This window comes from Asterias amurensis, chromosome 17 (genome assembly GCF_032118995.1).
Source record: "Asterias amurensis chromosome 17, ASM3211899v1".
Taxonomy (NCBI): domain Eukaryota; kingdom Metazoa; phylum Echinodermata; class Asteroidea; order Forcipulatida; family Asteriidae; genus Asterias; species Asterias amurensis.
In genome coordinates this window covers 3,345,464-3,368,716 of record NC_092664.1, presented here as the reverse complement: position 1 = coordinate 3,368,716, position 23,253 = coordinate 3,345,464, and the positions used below count along the sequence as shown (strand labels likewise).

Genomic DNA, 23,253 nt, shown 5'->3' with positions numbered 1-23,253 from the left:
TTCAACAAAGTAACAGGTAAATTGACACTTTAAATGGTAATGTACATGTACTTTTATTTGTACGTAATTCTCTGTTCCTTGCCTCTCCTTGTCACGTTTTAGTTTTTAGTTAGGTGTTTAGTTGGACTACCGACCAACACCAAGTCCGTTGTTGCATAACGCGTCGGCAGCAGGGTATCGAGCCCAGCCGTCGATTTCACCAAACTCTTCCTAACTTAGGATTAATCTTAGGGCTTAGGGCGGGTTCAGTTTCATATCCAAATACGTTGGACGCATTGAACCCATCCTAAGTTAGGACGAGTTACTCGTCCTAACTCGAGTTAGGATTAATCTTAGCGTTTCGTGAAATCGGCTGCTGGTCCAGTACTTACTGCATACATGTACTAAGTAGATGTAGTGGCCTGGTATTTTCGTAGGCTAGGTGTAGGACGTCATTGCCATTGCACTGACGTTTTGAGAATAAATACTCTCTACAATGTGAACACACAATTCATTTCATGTTTATGTTTGTACCTGTTTCAGAAAGTTAAAATTGCGGTAAAATTAAGGCATCTTCTTTTTATAGTATGTGGACCATTTGTATGTCTGAAATTTGGACCGATTTTTGGGGTTCAACAAAGAATTGACTAGAGTGGGATTCGAACCAACGACCTCCGGATTAACGTGCCTGATACTATTGTCATAAGTAAAAGCTATTTCGTTTATTTATACTTTGTAATAAACTAAGAGCTACCTGGCATGATGTCAAATAGCCCTGGTAGGACGTCAGTCAATGCCACTGCACTGTAGTCCTGGGTATAAAGTACTCCTAGAACTATTTCTGTTTCGTCCGGCTATCGTCTCCCGTAACCTCATAGGTTTATATCTCTCACGCGTTAAACGATCATGGTTCAATCATTGTTCAATGAATTTGGAATCAGAAATCTCTCTTTATTTTAAATTTAATCTCGCCAAAATTAGGCTCTATGTGTCCTTTGATATCTCAATGTCCGAGGGGGCGACCAGAGAACCCACTCCGCAGCCTCAAAAAATGTTAAAAGTTATAAATTCATACAGTAATTCAGTCCCCAACGACTCCGTTTTACCACTACACTAAAAATGCTGATTGTCCCCAAACTCTGACAAACGTGTAGAATTAACGCACACGTTGGTCCGTCCTAGAATTTAAAAAAAACACTCGAACCGTGCTTTGTGTACAAAATATATGGACACGCGTCTAGGAATCAGACGTCTGGTTCCCTGACGCATGTCCATATGTTTTTGTACGCAAAGCACGGGTGGAGTGTTTTTTTAATCTAGGACAAACGTGTGTAGATAATTCTCCACGTTTTTCTTGGGAAAAAAATAATATGCGCACGCTCGTCACGTGGCGTGACTTCGCGATGCTTCCGGCAGAGTTCGGGGGGAAATCAGCATTTGTAGTGTAGTGGTAAAACGGATGAGTTGGGAACTGAATTACTGTAAGAATTTATAACTTTTAACATTTTTTGAGGCTGCAGAGTGGGTTCTCTGGTCGCCCCCTCGGACATTGAGATATCAAAGCACACATAGAGCCTAATTTTGGTGAGATTAAAATAAAAATAAAGAGAGATTTCTGATTCCAAAATTCATTGAACACTGATTGAACTATGATCGTTTAACGCGTGAGAGATATAAACCTATGAGGTTACGGGAGACGATAGCCGGACAAAACCGAAATAGTTCTTGGAGTTCTTTACAATGCGAAAACAAATTTGACTAAAGTTTTCATTATTTTTTACCTGATTTGAGAAGTTGAAATTCCGGTCATATATTCTTAGTGTCCCTTAGTACATTTTCAATTAGTTCACACCTAACAATTATGTCCATGAAAGAAATTATTGCCGAAAAAATAGGCCGAAGTTCTGCACTGGTGATGTGATCATCATGTACCAATTGATAGTGTGAGCTAAAGTGCGCATGGCTTTGAGTATAGTGCCTGATTGGCAGTACGTCGGGTGCAATCATTGAATATGACCCTTTTTAAATTTGCGCAAGCCAGTCGTGCGTTCATAAAAAGGCAAGAAGAAAACGAAGTTTGGGCCGTAACAAATATGCAGCTTGCGCAAATTAAAAAAGACTGTCACATTTCCAACTGTCACATTTCCAGTGCAAGAAAGTGTTTACAAGCACAGGGCTGTATGCTTCGTTTTTGAAAGGGCAAGGGCACCAAGGCATATTCTCTTTGGCAAAGGGCACCCTATGAGGAAATTGTAAATTTGTACAGGAGCAGTTCAAGGGCACCAAGGCAATGACAAGGGGCAACGGAGGCAACTGCAAGCAAGTTCGTTTGCGCTGGCTTTTCTCAAAATATTAACAACAAAGAAGACAAATGGTACGGGACCTTTATACCCTGGACTCTGTCGCGTTGCATGCAAAACGGAGGAGTCCAATCTGAGCTAGATGTCATATACAATTTTGACAGCCCATGCCTTTCAGTTTCAACTAATTCGAGGTAGAAGATTTCGAGTATGGAACGTCACCATTGTTGACAAACCTCAACAACCACTTAGAAAATACAGGTATATGTGCAGGTAGTGGGGGATGTTGACAAATACTTAAACAGCAAAAGAAAATCAAAATCAGACAACTAAAAAACTTAATTGCTAACTTCCCTTCTGCCATTTTTTCCCGTCAAAATTTGTCAACAATAAGACTAGAGTCATGTCAATTGATCAATTTTTAAACATTTAAGAGTCCCTGCCTGTAAGAGTGTACCAAGTGGTGATTCATGGGTTCTCAGATCTTCTTCTAAAAAATTAGAGTGATACATCATCATACCAAACGAATAAATCCAAAATTTTAGTTTGCTGACGCTTTCGGTTTTGGAGTTACCAGTTATCAAAGTTTCGACCTAAAAGCCCTCGAGAAACAAATAGTACATTCCCTGTAAACACAAAAATGTGCGCCAAGGTCATCCCAACAAAAGTAAAACATTTTTTGAAACCTCCAGTTGGGCTTATAACAAAAGTAAAAAAAAAAAATTGGGATCTCGTTGGCGCATCATGTTACGCGCACCTGAACCTTTGACGAACAGTGCCCTCGTGCCATTTTCAACGCCTCATAACTCAGTGCGCCTATAAGTTCCCATGAATTAAACAAGTTCAAATGAAAGAGCTTGCATCCCTAAAACAAATTTAAGTGCAAAGTGCGTGGGATCTCGTTGGCGCAGAGAGATAATAGAGGTCAAAGTTCAAATTTTACCAATATATTGCGTTTTCGCACCTCCGTAACTTCGCGCGATGGTGTATCACTCTAATTTTTTGGAAGAAGATCTGCGAACCCATAAATCACACCCCCCCCCTAATTTGGTACATTCTTACAGGCAGGGACTCTTAATAAGTAAAAAAAAAGTGATGAAAATACGTGTAAATAAGGATTATTTTGTAACAACAATTGCTGCCATACCTAAGTCAACAATAGAAGTAGTCAGTGTTTTATAGTTTCTAGGAAAGTATTTGTTCCTTTTCTGTCAACGTGTTTTTGCGTGATGTCCCTGCATTGTCCAATTGGCCTGTAAGTTAACCTTTGACACGAGTCGTATCCCCCTTTTTTTTTTTTTCTCTTGCAGTAAGGCCCCTTCAATTTGTTCACGGATGAGAGCAGTGGTTACAGGAATGATAGCGCACTCTAGCAATGACAAGGTTTTTTCTATTATTGTTCGTTAATACATATCTTCCGAGCATCTAGGAAGCAACTAGCTAAAATAAAGCAAATGTTTTTCGAGCAATAAATCAAGAAAAACTTGGACACCTATTTCGACCACTAGGGGTCAACTGTCAAGTGGCTTCCTTGTCAGGCATTTCTGTTATTTACCAAATTGTTACATGTTTTCTTGTTGATATGTTGCTCAATGGCTTGTGTGACCTTCATCACAACAAGTAGCAAAACCTTTCATAGTATGACCTAGGTTTGTCAACATTGTTGTTTCAATAGGTGAGCTTGGTTGTCAGTTTGATGCAAGTTTCTGCATCTGGAATGGGTGAGACTCAAGAGACTGTGGACTGGTGTTGGGTGCTTCAATGCCAAGATGTGGAACCTTGCTGAGGATCCACCCTGAGCCTCACACAATCACACTACATATTGACCAGCAACATCTCCAGTATACCTCAGGTGAGTTTAGATTATTTTATAGAGGTCTTTCATTGGTTGTGGAGCAGCAGACCTGCCAACCTGTACGCATTTTGCAGACCATGTACGCATTTTCACCCCTGACTACCGTGGTAAGAGGTATTCTGCAGATCGTACGCAAAAAGCTAACTCTTTATCGCGGTGTTTTAAAACTGCAGCACGAACGGACAAATTTGTTCTCAATTTAATCAACTGTTATTCGTTCGACCCCAAGTGCAAAAACAACAGATCAAAAACACCCCACATCTCAGTGATCACTATGCGCTTCGATAAAAAAGAGGCTGGCTTAGAATTATTTTTTAAATTCTTACTCCCGCTAGAAAACTAATAAACCAATGCGTAACAGAGGGGGTAGGAATGGCGCATACCAGTTTGGTCAATCTGGTGTTTTACATGTACAGCATTATGCGTGGATGTTCATGTACTTGCACACAACGCACGTGTTTGGCAACACCGTGTGTTTACACTGTGCAACATGGACGCCGATCGAAGGCGAAGTGTCAGTGATTGGGGGAAAAGTACTCCGCCACCCGGAAAAAAGAAAAAGAGAACCTATTTAGACTTAAGAAATTAACCTTAGCAACAATAACTTCAAAGTAGTCAAAATTTGTTCTTCAAATCTCAAAATTAAATAAGAAGCATTTATTATACGCAAAAGCATATATCACTCCATAAGACCAAAAATGGCATTTTCTTTTAAAAACCAACTTTATATATATGACAATTAGGCCCAAATAACTTACAAAAACCCAAATCAATAACATTTGACAAACAACAACAATCGAAAAGCTTATTTAGCTGTACTGCACTAAAGAAACTAAACTGAACAACAATACGACAACAGTTTGAGTAAGAACATGGATGGTGGTGCTGGGCAGGCCTGCCGAAAACTCAACATTTTTGCCCAACACTCTGAGCAAAATTTATTGTGCCACCCAGTATAGATTTTCCCCAGATTAATTATAAAACCCTGTCCATTGTCAACTGTGCATTGAACTGAGACACAGCTAATGGTTAGGAGTTTCAAAAGTCACAGAGAAAGAACACAATCAACGGTGCCAACTCAACTTATTGCATGCCCGAAACATGAAAAGTTCGGAAATCTGGCATCATGTCTGAAGCTTGCATTTCATCAATGATGGCCCCATAGTTAAACATGAATAATTTTGTTGATCAGCTCACCCATGGTACTTTATAAAAAAAACTATTTTTTATAGCCACTAAACTTGGTGTCGCTAAAATCCAGAACATGGTTTTGTTTTTCTTATCTTAACATTTTGTCACTATAAAATTTACATCAAATGGGTCTTGCAAGACTTTAATTAAACTTATAGGGAAAATGGAGTATAAACAGGCATCTCTACTTTGCAGTGCTTGCTGGAAATTTGTTTCCCCCATGTTTAACTAACTTAGGGGTTGAAAGTCATCAGTTAACAAAATACCATTCAATAAAATTATCTTTACTTTATACTTTACATTTATCTTTACTTTATAATTATCAAATTACTAACTAGACCATACTGTACACAAAAGGGTTTTGGTTTGTTTTGGTTGCAACAGCTATGCCAAAATGTGTCTATACTTTGACCAATGGCTAGCACATAACTTTACTATTGTGAAATCTGATGCGCATCTAAATTGAAAGTATCTGGTTACCATATTTGTATCCATATCCCTATCCATGCTTCTAACCTTCCTTTTATTACACACGGAAGTACATACATGTACAAGTGCATAGTGTATGTCACCCATTACCATAAACCAGCAATTTTACTTTTTTATATGCTGTAGGGCCTAAAGTAAAATTGCTTGTTCATGCTCATGGACTGATATGAAAAATGAAAAAAGGAAAGAAAATTAATACATTTCTCTCAAATAATCTACTTTACATAATTGTAGACTAAATAAAACCAACATACATTCACATTAGTGCTGGGTGAATAGTGAAATTTTGGTATTCGGATACCGCTGGCCAACTATCCGAAATTAACTGAATATTCAAATACATGTTGTTTTTTCGCCGCTAGAGGGCGCTTAAAAAAATATATATATATATTTAAAATATTTGTTTTTGCCGCTAGAGGGCGCTGTTCGTTTGTGAATGAGATCTTATGGGCGGATTGATATTAGTTTTAGACAGTGTCACTCAGTTTTAAAGTGCCTTTAAGAATGAAAAACCTGTACGTGTCAGTACAGGGCAATGTATACTGTGCACTAGAGCTACTTGCTGTTATAGTCAAAGATCAGATAAACAACCATTTATAATGATCAAGTGCCAGATTATCAGTTTATTGGAGTATGGCTGCTGATAATGAACTTGGACTGTAAATACAAAAACAGTTTGAAGTACATCTAGGTCTGTTATCAGGTACTGTACATACATGTAGTACAGTGAATGGTGGTATATGTAAATAGCTGTACTCTTTGAAATGCTGACATAGTCAGACTTGTTTCTGTATTTTGAGATACGTTTATGTAAGCAAGCAAAATGAGGTGAATTAATATTTTATTTTATTTTATTTTTGGGGGGGAGGGGGGCACTGGATGTCGAAAAACCTCCAAAAGCGAGCACTGAAAGAGTTAACTAAATTACACTTCAGAAGTTAAACTCAATATGAAAATGATTTCAATGAGAACTTCAAAGTGTTTTTTTTTTCCATTTAATCTAATCTTAACAATTGTTAACAAAATAAAAATTAGTAATTACTTGCAAAAGTAAAATGACACTCCATTACCATAAACCTTTTTTTGTACTGAATAGGAACGACAAGAAAAAAAAATGACTTCAGAAAACCTAACATTACATATTAAAGTAAAGTAGAACTTTAAAAATCCACAGTAATAAAAACTGCAAAAAATAATCACAAAGACTACATGTACATCTGTACATGTAAGACTTAAAGGAACTGGAAACTTTTGCTAAAATCAAGACCATGATTCCCACTTGTTGTATTCCATTGTGTGCATGAAATAACAAATCTCAGAAATTTGGACTCAATTGGTCATTGAAGTTGCAAGGAAATAAACCAGCGAAAAAACACCCATGTTGCACAAATGCGTGCTTTCAGATGCCTGAAAAAGGCTTCAATGCTGAACTCTTTCTCAGATTCAACCATTTTAGTGAGTCATAACTTTCTTTTCAAAAATATGTTTCTTCTGAGGGAGTCGTGGCTCACAATGTTTTATGCTATCAACATCTCCCCGGTGCTTGTTAAGAAAGTGTGCATTTTAGTAATAACCAAACATGTCCAGTGCTATTTAAAAGAAACTAAACTCTACAACATTTAAAACACAATTTATATGGTTCTGCTTTACAAACCTGAATTTTTTATTTTTTAAAGGGAAGGTACACGTTTGGTAATTACTCAAGACAAACATTAACTTAAAAACTGACTTGGTAACGAGCATTGGAGAGCTGTTGATAGTATTAAACATTGTGGGAAACGACTCCCTCTGAAGTAACGTAGTTTTTGAGAAAAAGGTAATTTCTCTCTAAAATAACAAAAGACTTCTAGCTAGAAGTCTTTTATTCTTATCTGAAAGCACACAAATTCGTCCAACAAGGGTGTTTTTTCTTTGATCAATTTCTCGCAACTTCAATAACCAATTGAGCCCAAATTTTCACGGGCTTGTTATTGTATGGTTATGACGGGATACACCAAGTTTGAAGACTGGTCTTTCACATTTACCAAACGTGCACCTTCCCTTTAAACAAATTACATTTGAGTTGTTTAGCAATGCTTCAGATACTGATATGTCAACACTTTATGTGTTCATGTGATGCGTAAATGTTGCTTCGGTGTTTTTCATGCATGTTGACAACAATTGCTCTGTGAGTTTTTGGGTCTCTTTGATGAGAATTAACTTATGATTTGTCCAACTGTGAATAGGTTAAAACTTTTGCCTTAAAGGCTCTGTAATTGTCAAAGACTGAACTCTCACATGATGTATCTTAACATATGCATAAAATATGCATAAAATAACAAACCTGTAATAACCTGTGAAAAGTTGCGAGAGAATAGTGAAAAAGCACCCTTGGCGAAATGTGCTTTCAGATGCTCGAGTTGGAGAACTCAGCCATAGTCTCAATTTCAATTCAAATGTTTTAGTGAGATATTACTTCTTTCTCAAAAACTGTGTTACGCAACCTAACATTCGCCAATATTATCACGGGAACGCAATTCATAGCTATTAGTAACAGCGCTTAATCTAAGCGCGCGCACGTTATCTAAGTGTGTGCGCGTTCACACAACCCACTTGCATCAAACAGATTCTTCAAAAAAATATGTCAAACCTCAAATTTTCAATTGTTAAAGTGTCTATAATTGTGTTTTTTAACAAAAGGGCATTTATGAATGGGAATAAAAGAGTAGTGACTCATTTTTAAACGTCCGTTTAAAACCTTGCTCGGGCCTTTATCACACAGCAATGACCCTTTGTGTTTTAAAAGACCATTTAAGAACCCGTCTCTACCCTTTAAGTCCCTTATTCATCAAATACTTTGGCGGGTTTAAACCGCTAGTTTAAAACCCTGTTTACCACACATTGATTCCTGTATTGTCCATTGCCAATAATCTGCCATGGTATACTAGTATTTTGAACTTGCCTCCCATAAACAGAAAATAAATATAAACAATGGAGGCAGTGTATTGATCTATTATAATCCTCGTTTGTGCAACAGTTTGGAGACAGGTCTTGTACAGGTATTAGGGATTACATGTGGGTTTTTATGTCCATTTTGGTACAGAGATTTTTTTTTTTTTTTTAACAACAATTCAATTAAAACTGCATTTAATTTAACCTTTCGACTGACACCAAAAAAACAGGCCCAACTGGTTTTGATGTTTTTTGGACAATGTTTATAATTGGCTCTGGAAGAGTTTGCATTCTTCACTATTTGACTGTGTTGTTAGAGACTTAATTTTCATCACACTTTCATGCACTTCAATGTAAAGCCTTGTTGTGGTTCATTGTCCTCTAAACCAGTTGATTAATAATTTACTGATAATTTAATTGATTATATCGCAACCTCTCAAACCAACAGTTGTGTTCAGTGACATTCAGTGATGGATTTACTTGTGCATAATGGTGTGCTATTCCAGATTTATTGTGCTCACAAACTGCTGGTGATGAAGACTAACTCATGGAAACAGGTAAGGGGAACCCAGTCATTCTTTAGCTTATGTTACTATACCTCATACATACTCATGGCTGAGAGTCTAGTTCTCACTGGTCAATTCATCATCATGGGCCAGGTGCTATTTTTGCTATTACCAAGCGTGCACACGAGTATTCAAACACATGGTAAATGACAAGTAGAATAGCTCCTGGGCAGCCCGGGTTTTAGTCTACTTGTCATACACTTTACCATTGTGGTACTGTTGTACACACAAGCGAACATAGCTGTAGCGACATCCAACACATGAACAAACTCATCATGGTACGTTTTATTTCACAGTAATCATTTCCCCTTGCTCTAAATAATATTGTTCTGGTAACTGAAGATGTATGAAGTATAGTGAAACAAATATAACATGGTTTATTTTGGGTGAATAAACGATATAAGCTACCATTGGTTTTGCAAGTTGATACTAATGTCAACTATTCACCCGCAAACCAAGTTATATTTGGATAAGTGAAAAAGATAAATAATTGGTTGTGTGTTTTTCAATAAAGACTTTCATAGTCTTGCGGGGAAAATACTTAGGCAGTTTAGATGGTAGTCCACCTTCCTCATTCTAGAGTAGATCTTAACTACTACATGTAGGCTCATGAGCTCACCCAGTGACAAGGAGCGATTAAACAAAACAGTGATTTGTATTATAATATTTATTAATGTTTACTCTTTGTTTGTTATAACTTGGAATGGTAGCATACAAACTAATAATTACTTTAAATATGGAAAAGCAATAAAAGGAAACCAACTAATGACTAGTTCTTGTTACTTGAACCAAAGATTGTGTGCCATGTACATATTCAAGACAAAAAGAGAAAACAAAACTGGAAGTATTAAAGAGTAGCAACGGAGATTCTCTAGCTTAGGCAACAAATCTTTACCCGAAACTAATTTTAGAGAACACCAGGGTGATGAAATGAAAGTGGAATAAATCATAGATAAACAAACTGCAACAACATGCAGTTTGGTTAAGGCTGCTGTGACTAACAACAGTAACAAGAGTCACATGCATGGGATGACTTTCTCCAGGGTTGCACTCAACACTAAAAATTTTACCTGTTTTTACAAAGTTGACATCAAATTAAAGCTGCGAAGCTATATTGCCCGGACATAAGAGTAACTATTAATATAAATATGAATAGTAAGCTTGCGGCTACCACCATGAGTAAAATCTCTTTTAAAGGAGTGGTGGCTCTGAAAAGAGCTGGTTTGGTCTTGACATTTCAAACAAGACGAGCAGAGAATAGTGATTTGAAACGTATAGAAACCAAACCAACTCTTTTCAGAGCCACCACTCCTTTAAAAGAGATTTTACTCATGGTTGTACCCACAAGTTTACTATTCATATATTTATAGTTACTCTTATTCTCCACACCATGCAAAGCTTCAAACACCATTGCCCGGACATGTATTCCAAAGTAAAAAGTGTTAAATATAATTACCATATAAATCTATGGTTACTGGAGATAAATTGGTAATAATTTCCTTTGGAAAAGACGCTCTTTAAACATGGTTATTATTTTTTTATTATTATTAATAACAGCTAAGTCAATTAGGTCCACCAATACTCTTTTGGTAACAAAGTCACTGTTTCGTTGATAATTTTGTAGAGACATTTTGTTGAAAAGTACACAAATCTGCTTTTTTCTGCAGTTACAGTGAATGTATAGTCAACAATTATTTGTAATTGCATGTATTAGATTAAAAATTGAATCTCTTGAACATTCCATTTGATCCAATTTAAATATGTAGATATATACAAGAAGACTTCAGTCATGTAACCTGTGAACATTTCATTTAAATGAGTGTTTCTGTTGATGAGATCCATGTAACCTTTGAACATTTCATTTCAATGAGTATTCGTGTTTATGAGATCCATGTTTGATGTTTGTGATATGATATTTTAGTCAAGAAATTAATTTTGGTTTGCCGAAATGTTTATCTCAGCTCAAATGTTATTGTGGTCCAGCATAATGTTTGTTGATGTCTCTACTTATGCTGATAGATTTGAATTGACTTCTGTGCAGCCAAAACAAGATCACCAGCTGGTGTGAATGTGATACCATTGGCTTCAGCACAATCCTTGATGATACATCCAATGTACTTGCCATCAGGACTGTGATGATGGATTTCACCTGGTGATGACCATTGTCCTCTCTGTACAGCAACATAGATGCTCCCATCCTTGTCACAACACACACCGTGAGGCCACCCAGACTGATTGATATCTACTGAGAATACCATTTCACCACTGTAGGTTACTGATACTAACTTTTCGCCTATCAAGTCGGTGTAAATGAGTTGTTGTTTGTAGGTAGTCAAGTATCCACCAATCCCTGGAGAAGACAGTGTGCTGATGAGGGATCCATCTGGTTTGTGTAGAGAGATCTCTGCCTTGTCATCATAACCCACTGCTATCAGATTGTTGTCATCCACTGCAATACATGATGGTTCACTGCCTGGATTGAACTGATGGAGGAGCTGATAATTCCTGCTGAAGATCTTGACTGTTTCACTATCTAAAACAATGAGCTCATCATTCTTATTCACAGCCACTCTGCTTGGTGTGGTAAGACCTTGGATTGTAAGCTCTTGTGGAATGACAGAGGATTGAGGATCGCTCTCTGCTGGTATTGTAATCAAATTACCACCTAGAGCAACAATATTACTATTAGAGAATGCAGCAACATCCTCTGCCCAAATCTTAAACATCTTTTGAAACGTGCTCTTGTATTCATTCATTTCTGTTTTTAATGTCCATTTATTACGTTTGAAGTGTTTCATGAATTGAAATGTTGGCTTTCTAGCCTGAGCAGAAGTTGCTGATTGTACTTGTTGTTCATCTTTCAGTACCAGTCTCCCTAGTGATTTCTGGCCTTCTTTAAAATCCATATAACTCAACCCATCTGGTACTTTTGTTGGTTTCTTCTCTCTGTATTCTTTGAGGTCTTGTAAGAGTTGTTCTATGTGATGTACAATCTTGATCCGTTGATCCATGAGTTGATTTACCTCATCCTGCTTGTGCTCTGCTTTGTTCTTCTCTTTGTTGTTTGTAGCTCGTGCAGTTTGCATTGTCTTGACTCTGTCTTTATAAATCTGTTCTGCCTCTTGCATCAGTTTCTGCTTCTCCTCTCTGATCCTGGCAACCACCTTGGCAATCTCCTCATCAGCCTTCTTAGAGATTTTATCTTTTGTTGCAGCAAACATAGAGTCTAGTGTCTTAAGGGACAAGTCTAATTCTTGAATGGCAATGTTGTGGGATTTGATTCTCTGTCTTAATTCTGCTGCAAGTTCTGTGGCACTTTGTTTGCATTTGTCTGAAGCTTCATTAATTTCCATCAGAGAATGGGATTGATGGTCTCTTATGATGCAAGTTGTGCATATCAATTTGTTGCAATTGTTACAAAACATAATAAGATCTTTGTCAGTATGCTTGCTACATTGGGTAACAAATTCTTTTTCAAGAAGTTGTTTCAGTTGGGTTTCCTGTTTTTCAAAAGCTTCTATCAAAGAAAGGGTTTTAAAGTCTGCTTTCAGACCATCAATGCCATTTTCTTTTAACAGAGTTTCTTTTCTACACACTGGACATGAAAGCCTTGTAGTACTTGGACCCTTCTCTCTGAGTTGTTGAAGGCATTTATAACAAAATGAATGAGAACACTCCAGTAGTTTGGGTTGCTTGAAGCGTTCACTGCAAATTGAACATTCAAGATGATCCTGACTTATCTTTGCTAGCACTGACTGAGTTGTTACATTGGATGCCATTCTGATTGGAAGTACTTGCTGAATGTTGAGCTGTGAATTAAAAGAGAAACCTAGCTTAAAGGAACACGTTGCCTTCAGATTTCACAAAATTTCACGTTTGAGGGTGTTCCTTATACTTAATAAGAGTTGTTCTTGCAATAAAACACATTTAATGTGTTGTAATTAGTGAATGGTAATTAAAAAAAACAAACACTGACCTCTGACCCCGAAACATGGCCCGCAAAATATATACGTTTTTCAAGCCGTCAAAACGATCGTCCGTTTATGCGCGATGCACAGCAGTTAGGCTGGCGCCGTAGCCAATGGCCTGGTAAACCTACCAGATGAACACGAGGTAACATACCGTTCTCTACCATACGACGCTGTGTGAAATGTAAACACACCATTTTGTTGTCAAAATGGATCGCCGAAAAACACAGATTCAGCTCATTGCTCTACGCAAAGAGATGATTGAAGACACGTCCAAAAAGAAGGAACGGACACCTCGCCAATCAGGGTAAGAATAATGTAGTGGGACATGGACTAGCCGACGAGAGAGAGAGAACGGACCGTGATTGTTTATACCCAATGCAATGTTATTGTTAGTTGTTATTGTTAGTTATTATTGTGGACATGACACGTAAATTCACAGCCATGACAGCCGCAGCACTGAGTTGTGAGAGTACATAAATGTACATGTACTATGACTAGTTTACATGTAATTTTGTAGATCTATTCACTCGGTGCATAGATGGGGGTGGGGATTTGAATCGAGTGTCCAGCGTCCTAATGACTTGGCATAATTTACCCTAATTTACTTTGATGCTACAATTAAAAGAGTCGTTTATCTGGCTGGGAAGGGGAGGACTTTTGTAAAAATTGTAGAAATACATTTTTAAAATACTAAATAGTACAGATTTGTTAAATGTTTTTTGTATATTTTTAACAGTTTACCCAAAATATTGTACCCAAGTCAACTCGTACCCAAGTCAACCCGAATTCTTTCAAAGAAGTGTGACCTTTCAAACAATAAAAAATAAAATTGTCGAGAACTAATAAGTTATATCAATGGTTATGAATTTCTTGTTGAAGGTACTATGTGAGCAGATGCCAGGACTTGGCGTAAACATCTTGGAGACCTCATCAAACCCGGCACCTTCAAGTCCACATCATCCACCTCCGCAAAGCTCTTGCCAAGCTGGTGTGTTTGTACCAACTGTAGGAAGATGCCAACACAACAGGAGAGGTCATGCTGCAAACAAAGGCCGGATGAATGCTTCTCAAACTTGGCAGTAAGAGACTGATTATTTCATACTGTCAATGGCATGTGCATTTATAACAATATACACATGTACTGTCAAAGCAGTCCAGTTTTGTTATATGATATTTTGATCTGTCCACCCCCCCCCCCCCCAAAAAAAAAGGAAAAACAAAGTAAATGTGTAAACAAACATTTAATAAGGAAACACAAATTTAAGCTTTCATTCATTGTAGTTACTTGTAAACAGCCTCCTTCGCCAACGTTGCATTACCAAAAAACTTTACACTGAACAGCCACATCCCAAATTTTAATAACATCATGTCTTTGACCAGCAGCCGATTTCACAAAACTTTACGCAACTGCGTAAATCCACTTGTGCAACGTTTATGGAGCAACTTGCGCCATTAAAATTGCGCAAGTGGACTCACGCAGTTGCGTAAAGTTTCGTGAAATCGGCTGCAGGTAGGTAATATTTGCAAAAATGTCACTTTAATGAATCAACATCAAGTGCATGGGTTTTATATTCCATATACATGTACAAATAACCAATTTTTATTTTGTTAATTGTTTCAAAAATGTTTGTGTTTATATTTGAAAAGATCTTGAGGCACCTTGTTCTGGACCACCATTAGAGTTGGCACGACATCACAGGAATGACATGTACACCAGGGGAGCATGATGTACACAACAAATGACTTTGCCACCCAGCCAGCCTTCACAGACAACATGTGTTGTGTCAGAATGGTACTGGAAATAGAGTAACACTACCTAGTTACTGTGTTTGTAAAATCAGGGATATATTTCCAGATAGTTTCAACTTTCATGTACACATGATTTATGCAAAACAGGTTTTACAAATGGCAATATTTCCTGTTTTCAACAAGTAGATTCTTATTCCTAAATTAACACACGTCAATATTTCAACTTATTATTATTTTCTTTTGCACATTACTTATGTCAACAAATCATTGAATGTGATGTGAGCAGAGTTTGTTTTCATCACAACGACATAATATGATTAAGTTTAATTTGAAGTACATGGCCAATTGTTTATACAATCATCATATTTATTGTATTATTTATTTGAGATTTCGATATTTTGTAACAAAAAACAAACTAGAACAACAAATACAAAAACATAAACAATCTGTACTCAAATAAATTTATCTGAAATATCTTTATTCTGTATTCATAAAGAGACATGGATCATAGATGCAACAAGTTTGATAAACACAGTGCCATTTCAAATTTTTAACCTTAACCCTTGCAAGTATATTTTGATTTCAACCACATGCCTGTTATGAAATGCATGGTCAGAATGATGTTTTAGAACTAGTCAGTGTTGACTAGCAGACCATGTTAGTTCGAATAAGTAAAAGTTTTAAAGGAAAACCACCAAATTTCAAGTCATACTTGTGTTGATCATTCTATTCTACTTTTAAAACATCCTTTCTAACCATATGCAAATCACTCGATCTATAGCATTGGTCTCTCTAAAGGGACTTTATACCTTAGCAGGGGTTGCCCTTAACTTTTTTTTCAACTGGCCAGCAGGACCAGTTGGCTTGATTTTTCACTGGTCCGCCAGGTTTTTGACTGGTCCGTCAAATTTTTTTATATGTTTTTTTAACTAAAAAAATACTGTTGTATACCAACTGCTCGATTTTTAATCGCCGCTATTTCAAAATTCAACATGAATTGCAATGTCAACTTAACTGCACTGGAAGCCATACTTTATTTATGTGTACCAAGTTATTGTGTTCGTAAGGGGGCTCACTAATTTGAGAGTATTTTTTCTTTAAAAAAAGTAATAATAATCTTATTAAAATTAATTTAAAAACAGGTCAAATTATTTGTGAGAGCAAATTGGAAAATTTAACATGATCTTTATTTAGGTAATTTTTTAGTCTACGGTTTATTGTAAGCATGGCATTGGACATCGAAGTATTCTCAAGTACGAAGAACATTTGTATGAATTTGTTTTTATTGTTTTACTTAACAAAAAAAAAACACTTTAAAACCGACTGTTAAAAATATTAACTTTTTATGTATTGCCTTCAAATCTACAGTGGGGAGGGTTTACGTGCGATCGCTTAAGTTATTTTATCATGTATAAACATTGCCTGTTTGTACTTTTAATATTAAGTATTCATAAACACAATACATCGTACCGATAACCGAAGTTCCCAAAATCTTCCCACTTTCGTCCAGAAAAAAACCAACAAAAAGTAGACATCAAAATAGTTGCAACATCCATGGAGAAGCATACGGCGTTTTACGGTATTTTTTTAATTATGTGTACGGAATGGTCGGTGCCGTTGTCTGTTTTGTGAAGAAAAAATTCATTTAAAAGCAGCAAAAACAACTGCGCCTTTGTTAAACCATGGAGGTGTTGCATTCGAGAACCCAAGTATTTCTTGAAATTTGAACCCGCAAAAAAAAACAACGAAGCAACCGCGCATTATATTTGACCAATAAAACCATGGAGCAAAACTAGATCGCCCACCGATCGCCCGCAAAAAAAAAACAAGCCCCAAATAACAAAAAAAATTAAGCAAAATCAGGACGGAAGAACCATACTAATCCCAATTAAATACTCCTTTTTGCTCATCAAGAGTATCCTAACTTTGTAATTTTTGTTCAATGAAGCCTCACCGTCTCGCTCGTTTTTCGTAAACACGCTAGACTCTTTTCCCCACACGGAAATCTGCTCCGTTGACGACGACCATGCTGCTGCTGACAGAATGTGTTTTGCTTTGTGGTCTTTTGTCAAGGCGATTGACGCTAGTTTTGTAAGCTATCGCGTACTTTCACCAATAGAGGGCGTCTATTCTCACGCTATCGAATATTCTGAAACGCCCTCTAGCGATCAATGTTTCTTACACTTTTTGGCACACGTGAACTAATACGAAGACTACAAGCATTTACGTTGCATGATGGGATTTTGCGCTGTGTGTACATGTGTATGTGTTATCGTGGGAAGTTTGCCAGCGTTCAGCGGCACTTCGGGTGATTTTTATACGTTTTATCCAAACCTTGAGTGAATGTTTTTATGTTTTATTCGAGCCTAAAAATATTTAAATAATAGTCATAGTTCTGTAGTACCGCTGCCGATATTTTTGACTGGTCAGCCGGACCAGTTGGCAAGGTGTTTCAGCTGGTCCGCCGCGATTTCTACTGGCATTTGGCCAGCGGACCAGCGTTAAAGCCATTGGACCCTTTCGGTACAGAAAAAAAAAAAAAAGTTCACAGATTTACAAATAATTTACAGGGTTTACTGAAGGTAATGGTGAAAGACTTCTCTTGAAATATTAGTCCATGAAATGCTTTACTTTTTGAGAAAACGGTAAAACAATATAAATTCTCGTTAACGAGAATTACGGATTTGTTATAAACACATGTCATGACACGGCGAAACGCGCGAAAACAGGAGTGGGTTTTCCCGTTATTTTCTCCCGACTCCGATGTCCGATTGAGCCTAAATTTTCACAGGTTTGTTATTTTATATGTAAGTTGTGATACACGAAGTGTGGGACTTGGACAATACTGTTTACCGAAAGTGTATAATGGCTTTAAGGTCGAACCCTGCTTAGATGTTGGTAATTACTAATTTGTGATCATTAAACTCACTTGATAAAGTCTACATGATGAGAGGCATGTCAAAGGACTTGTTTCTATACTGCAATGGTGTTTTTCTTTCACTGTTTCTTGCAGCTTATATTGCCAAATTTAGCCCAAATTGTCACAGGTTTATTATTGTATGCATAAATATTGAGGAGATACACCAACTATTACTAAGGATACTGCATGGGACTATAGTGTTCTTTGGCAAAGGACAAATTTAATTAATGTTTGCAAATACATCGTGTACTGCTGTGAATTGTAAAAACATTCAATAAATTGTCAATATTTTTTTATAAAGTTCCTATTAATTTGTGACAAAGATTCTCTTTGATTACATACAAACTCTAGAACTTGCCAATAATGCTAATAATGCACTGACCTTATATCTTATGCACACCTGTACAAACAATTTTGTAGGCAAATTGTGGAAAGTTACATGGAAATTAAATTTAAGAAGTGGAAAATCTGGATTTGTGTTTTGTACAAGTTCTTCTGTTGGTAGTAGTGGTGGTGGTATTGGGGGGGGGGGGGGATGGCGGCTGCGGGTAGAGGCCATTCTTGCACCATTAGCAGTAAGCTTGGGCGACTAGTGTCGCACTCCAACTATTGAATCCTGAGTCGAGTCGCGACTATTGTTTTCAACTATTCGGTTAAACGTGCTACAAAAATAGTTTTAAAAAAATTTTGTCTACCTGTTTGGTGAACCAATTTAGTCGCTCATGACTATTCATGACAACATAATTTACTTACAGAACAGTCAGACATCAGTGACACAAATCTTCAATCTTTTCCGCTTGAATTAGACTATATTGTGCTTGCCGCACACATTGCCACAGTGCATCGTGATAATTAAACTTTTGTTGCGACTAGTGTCGTAGTCGCAACTATTGGATGGAGGTGCGACTAGTCGATTAGTAATTTTCACTGGTCGCCCAGGCCTAATTAGCAGAGTTTTCCTGTCCTGCGAAGAAGCTGGTTGTCATCTAATCTTGGACTCTTTCTTGTCCATACCGGCTTCAATAATCACATCACCACCCAACTTTCACTGTGACCTGGGAATCAAGTATCAATACAAAAATGTTACAAAATAATAAAATTGTTCCCCGTTTCTGATTTTGTTTTGTAATTTTTGAAAAGAGTTCTTCTAGACTATGGCCCTTTTCGAAACCACGGCTTTGGCTTTGGATTCAGCTAGAGCTAGCTTGGCCCCGCAGATGTTTGAACAATACTGAGCATGCTTTGCGTAGGGATTCAGACAAGGGGACGGAGTTTGAAGCCGAATCCATAGTCGATGCCGTGGTTTTGAAAAGGACCTATGGAAGCTTCATTTTTGTGGACAAGAGTATTAATTTATTTTAGCTTTCCTTGCCAACTACCATTTGCAGTATGTGCTCCCTGTTCAGATGCATCGCACCATAAATTTTGCTGTCAAATGATTCTGAGCAATGAAACAGGAGCTACCTCAAAGTCAAAAAGTACTGTCCAAGACCAAGGTCAAGGAATTACATCCCCATAATAGACATAAACATTATTTTATAAAATAATGAATGTATACCCCGAAGAAAGGATCATGTTGGCAAATAAGACAAGTGACATCATCTATCCTATGGCGATGGACTAGTATTAGTAATAGACACCACTGTCCTGTTGCCCTGTGACTCTACATACGTACATGCAAACAGCATAGAGAAAGGACAGAGAAGTAAAGTCCCTGTAATTTTGTATCTAAAAACGAACTGTGGGGTATAGGCCTATGTGACTCGCAATTGCATACTATACTTACGGGGTAAACACGGTAAACGCCTCTGACATGTCTGAGCAGATGTTTTATTGAAGGGATGAATTCTCTAGCTGTAGTTTTGGTGTGGGAGGTCATGACACGTCCATTTTCAACTCCACTCGCTAGTTAGTATACGGGTACTAGACATTCTTTCGTGTACAAAGTGTTCGCATTACTAGACTGGCCCCGCTAAAATCCTACATCGTACGAGCAAGAACGGGGAGTTCACTGCGTCTGGGGAGGTCTGGCCGCGGGGGATGATGGCCCGCTGGACGGCAGCCGCTCGGCCCCGGGACGTGGGCTGAACTTGCTGCTTAGATAGATTAATAAAAAGTTAATTCAACGTAGGCCCTTTTATTTTTGTTCATGAACTGTTTTTTGTTGTTGGAGTAACCATGGAGGAAGAGATAGATACAAATGGGTTCGTAAAATTGTTAATAATTGCTCAGTCGTATAGTTCAACGGCTGCGACTGGAAATAAGACTAGTGAATTTGGCGGCCATTTATGGGAGTCAAAATCTTGACCCCCATAAATGGCGGAGCGTTTTGTTTCGAGAAAGTTAGCAAAAGTGAAGCAATTCTAAGGCATGTTTGTGTAGATCATTATATTCTACTTTTTTAACATCTTTCCAACCGTAACCCTTTTACATCAAACGCTTGTCATAGCCCAAAAACGCCCAACAAAGCGCAGCCTGAAGGCAACGTGTTCCTTTAAATAGTTCAGTGTTTTATAATATCAGTGGAAGACTCAATTACATAGTCATATTGTACTTCCCATTAGTCATTAGGGCTTGAATTTCACACTGGACCACAGGCCAGAAGATGGTAGTTTTAGTGTCGAGCCAATAAACTTTTGACAGAACCAGCTCAGTAGTTTTGTGTTTTTTAATTGACCATCAATGAAGCATATTACCTCACTGTGTAACATCTTGAAACAAAGAAAATTCTTGAATTGCTGACTTTGATTCTGATGCAACTTATTTCAGATTTTTCATAGCCTTGACTCAAGGCTGTTGGCGTAGTGTGCCCCGGCCCGGCGCGGCACGATTCGGCAGTCTGCACGCTGTGCATATACACGAACAATGTACATGTATACAGTACATTGTATGTACAGTACATTGTACAGTGAGAACAGTATAGCGAAGTCGTGAGTACGGTCGTGTCTTTCTACTTTCAACCTCGCACACGTGGCTCAAACAACAGCCTTGATGAATCTGTAACAGCTTTATCGGAATTCCGATAAAAGGGCGTGCATGATCTGGGCATGTCATTCTAAATATTGGCCAATCACAAGCGCGATTGAGAATGACATATTACTGCTAGCAATCATGCCACGTCCATGTGTGTATGTTTGTGTGTACGCTGTACGCTAGCTCTATGGACATGAGCGTGGTGTCGCTATGAAGTGTAATGGGTCTGAATGCGCTGCCTCGCTCGGTCTGTACAGTGTCAAAAAACTTCAAAGTGAGGAGGGGTTCCTTGGCCCCGTTGTCTTGCGTTTCATTATAACACGAGGACTAGAATCAGTACAATGTAGCTGGTAGATTTGTCCCTGAATGGGAAGCTGCTTTACTAAAGTGTAACGTTGTAGTGTAGTAGTATGGCAAGAGTTAGTTTATGAAATTGATCTTTACTTGTAGTTGTTGTTCAGCCACACGCCATCTTCTACCGTCTGGTATGTTTTTGACCAACACATAATTTATTTTCCATCTCCAACTTTGATTTACTGCGAGAAACGTAACGCATAATTATGTGTAGACAAAATAAATAGCTGGGTTTCTTATCTCATCTGGTCTGAAATGGGGAAAACAGAATCTTATTAAATGTTAGTTTTTCAAGGGGATGGGGTATGCCCAACATAATTCTAACCAAGTAGCCATTGCCGGAAACCCATGACACCTTGATACTTTTGAACTTTTCTCAAACACATTTCACACACTGTATGGTGCCATTTTCTTCCTTCTTATTTCTAAATCCATGATTGGTGCATGCATTAAACTTGGTTGTTTTATCTTGTTGAAAGCTTCTGCAGTTGTGCCACGATGTAGGCTACTGTTGCAAATTATACACCATTGATTTACACAACTTTGTTTTAGGGTAGGGATTTCTTCCTCTCGCCCGCCGCCATTGCATTTTTTGCACAGTAGCCACAAGGCTTGTTGTTTACATCGGAGCACGTGCGTGTGCTTGCAGAACGTTGTGATTGACATCGCAGCGAGAGTTTATAGGTCAACCAACAACCAATGAGAACGGGTTGTTAGTAAACATTAGCATAATGAGCTCCGCCCTAAATTTTGGCAGTTTTAAAACCATCAAGGCGCTACTTAGAAACTACTCATGATGTACCGTACTGTACCTTACAGAAGGTACATGTAATGTACATATACATACAGTAGGTATGTGTGTGTACATACGCTGTACACGTATTATATGCACTGTGTTATGTATGGGGGGTGCGCTGGCGGAACTCAGTGACGGGGACTGGGATTTTGCAGGTCGCGGCTGGCTGTAGCACCTTGATCAAGGCTAAGATATACTGAGTAAAGGCATAATGGAGTAGGCTTTACTTCATACTTATGAAGACAAATAAAACCAATCTTCTCTAACATGTCTTATTAGCGCTTAGTCAACTTAAAAATTACTCTTAATGCATATTAACTTGGGTCAGGAAGTTTGTCCTTATTTTTATTCTGGTCTTGTATGAAGAAATGTTGGTCCTAGAGACATTTCAAGCCCCAATTTATAGTCTTGGTCATTAGTCACTAGTTTATACAATCAATGTTACAATAACACAGGCTTGTCTAAAATTACAACTTTGTAATTTATTTTATAAATACATTTATGGGTGCTCATAAATTGTCTTTTTTTAGCAGTTTTACAATTAGACAAAACTATGTACATGTATATAGCCCTGTGTAAAGGCCTTTGAAACCATTTCAGTATATTAAGAAAGGATGAGGAATATTATATACACCTGCATCAATATCATTCTATCCTATGTCACTCCATTCCTAATGGTTTGGACTTGGATAAGATTGGGGTGTCATGCTGGAGTTGGTTGGGAATTTGGGTAATTGTGCCTTTGATGATCCAAGCATAGAATTTGTAAAAGAGATATGTCACGAGTAACGCTTACTAAAACCTGGTCCCATTCTTGCATGAACCCCCCCCCCCCCCAATACTTCACTCAGTCATAGAGTGGGAACTCATTAATGGTTTTCAATGGTTCTTAACGTAATTACCTGTTTTCTCAAAAACGACATTACTTCAGAGAGAGCCGTTTCTCAGAATGTTTTCAACTATCAACAAAGTTGAATAATTACCAACACGAGGCCCATAAGAAGCTTTATGGATTGCCTGGTAGATGTAATTCAATGCAGTTCATCAGTTAATATTAGTCGCTTGTCTGCAATCGACAAAATCATCAGTGCCCGCACAAAACAATCTCAACAAACTACAAAATTATAAACACAATAAACCATTTCAGTGCACCTTGAAATGACACGCTAGTATTTTATC

At 37.6% G+C, this 23,253-nt stretch overlaps 1 protein-coding gene and 1 long non-coding RNA gene across 3 annotated transcripts in view; one reads left to right on the top strand and one right to left on the bottom strand.

Moving 5' to 3' along the window:
- Window positions 1–10,657: 10,657 nt before the first annotated feature.
- The window catches only part of LOC139949512 (uncharacterized), a 287,926-nt gene continuing 275,330 nt past the window's right edge, over window positions 10,658–23,253 (bottom strand). Inside the window, exon 2 of one of the 2 annotated variants that reach the window (XM_071947879.1) lies at window positions 10,658–13,140. In XM_071947879.1, the coding sequence (XP_071803980.1) occupies window positions 11,315–13,090 (1,776 nt within the window). In that variant the 5' untranslated portion in view covers window positions 13,091–13,140 and the 3' untranslated portion in view covers window positions 10,658–11,314. The remainder of the gene's footprint in view (window positions 13,141–23,253) is intronic. The other variant, XM_071947878.1, reaches the window with a different exon arrangement.
- Window positions 13,319–15,805, top strand: LOC139949517 (uncharacterized). Its single transcript, XR_011787553.1, has 3 exons — window positions 13,319–13,586; window positions 14,162–14,361; window positions 14,930–15,805. It is a non-coding gene; the product is annotated as an uncharacterized lncRNA (long non-coding RNA).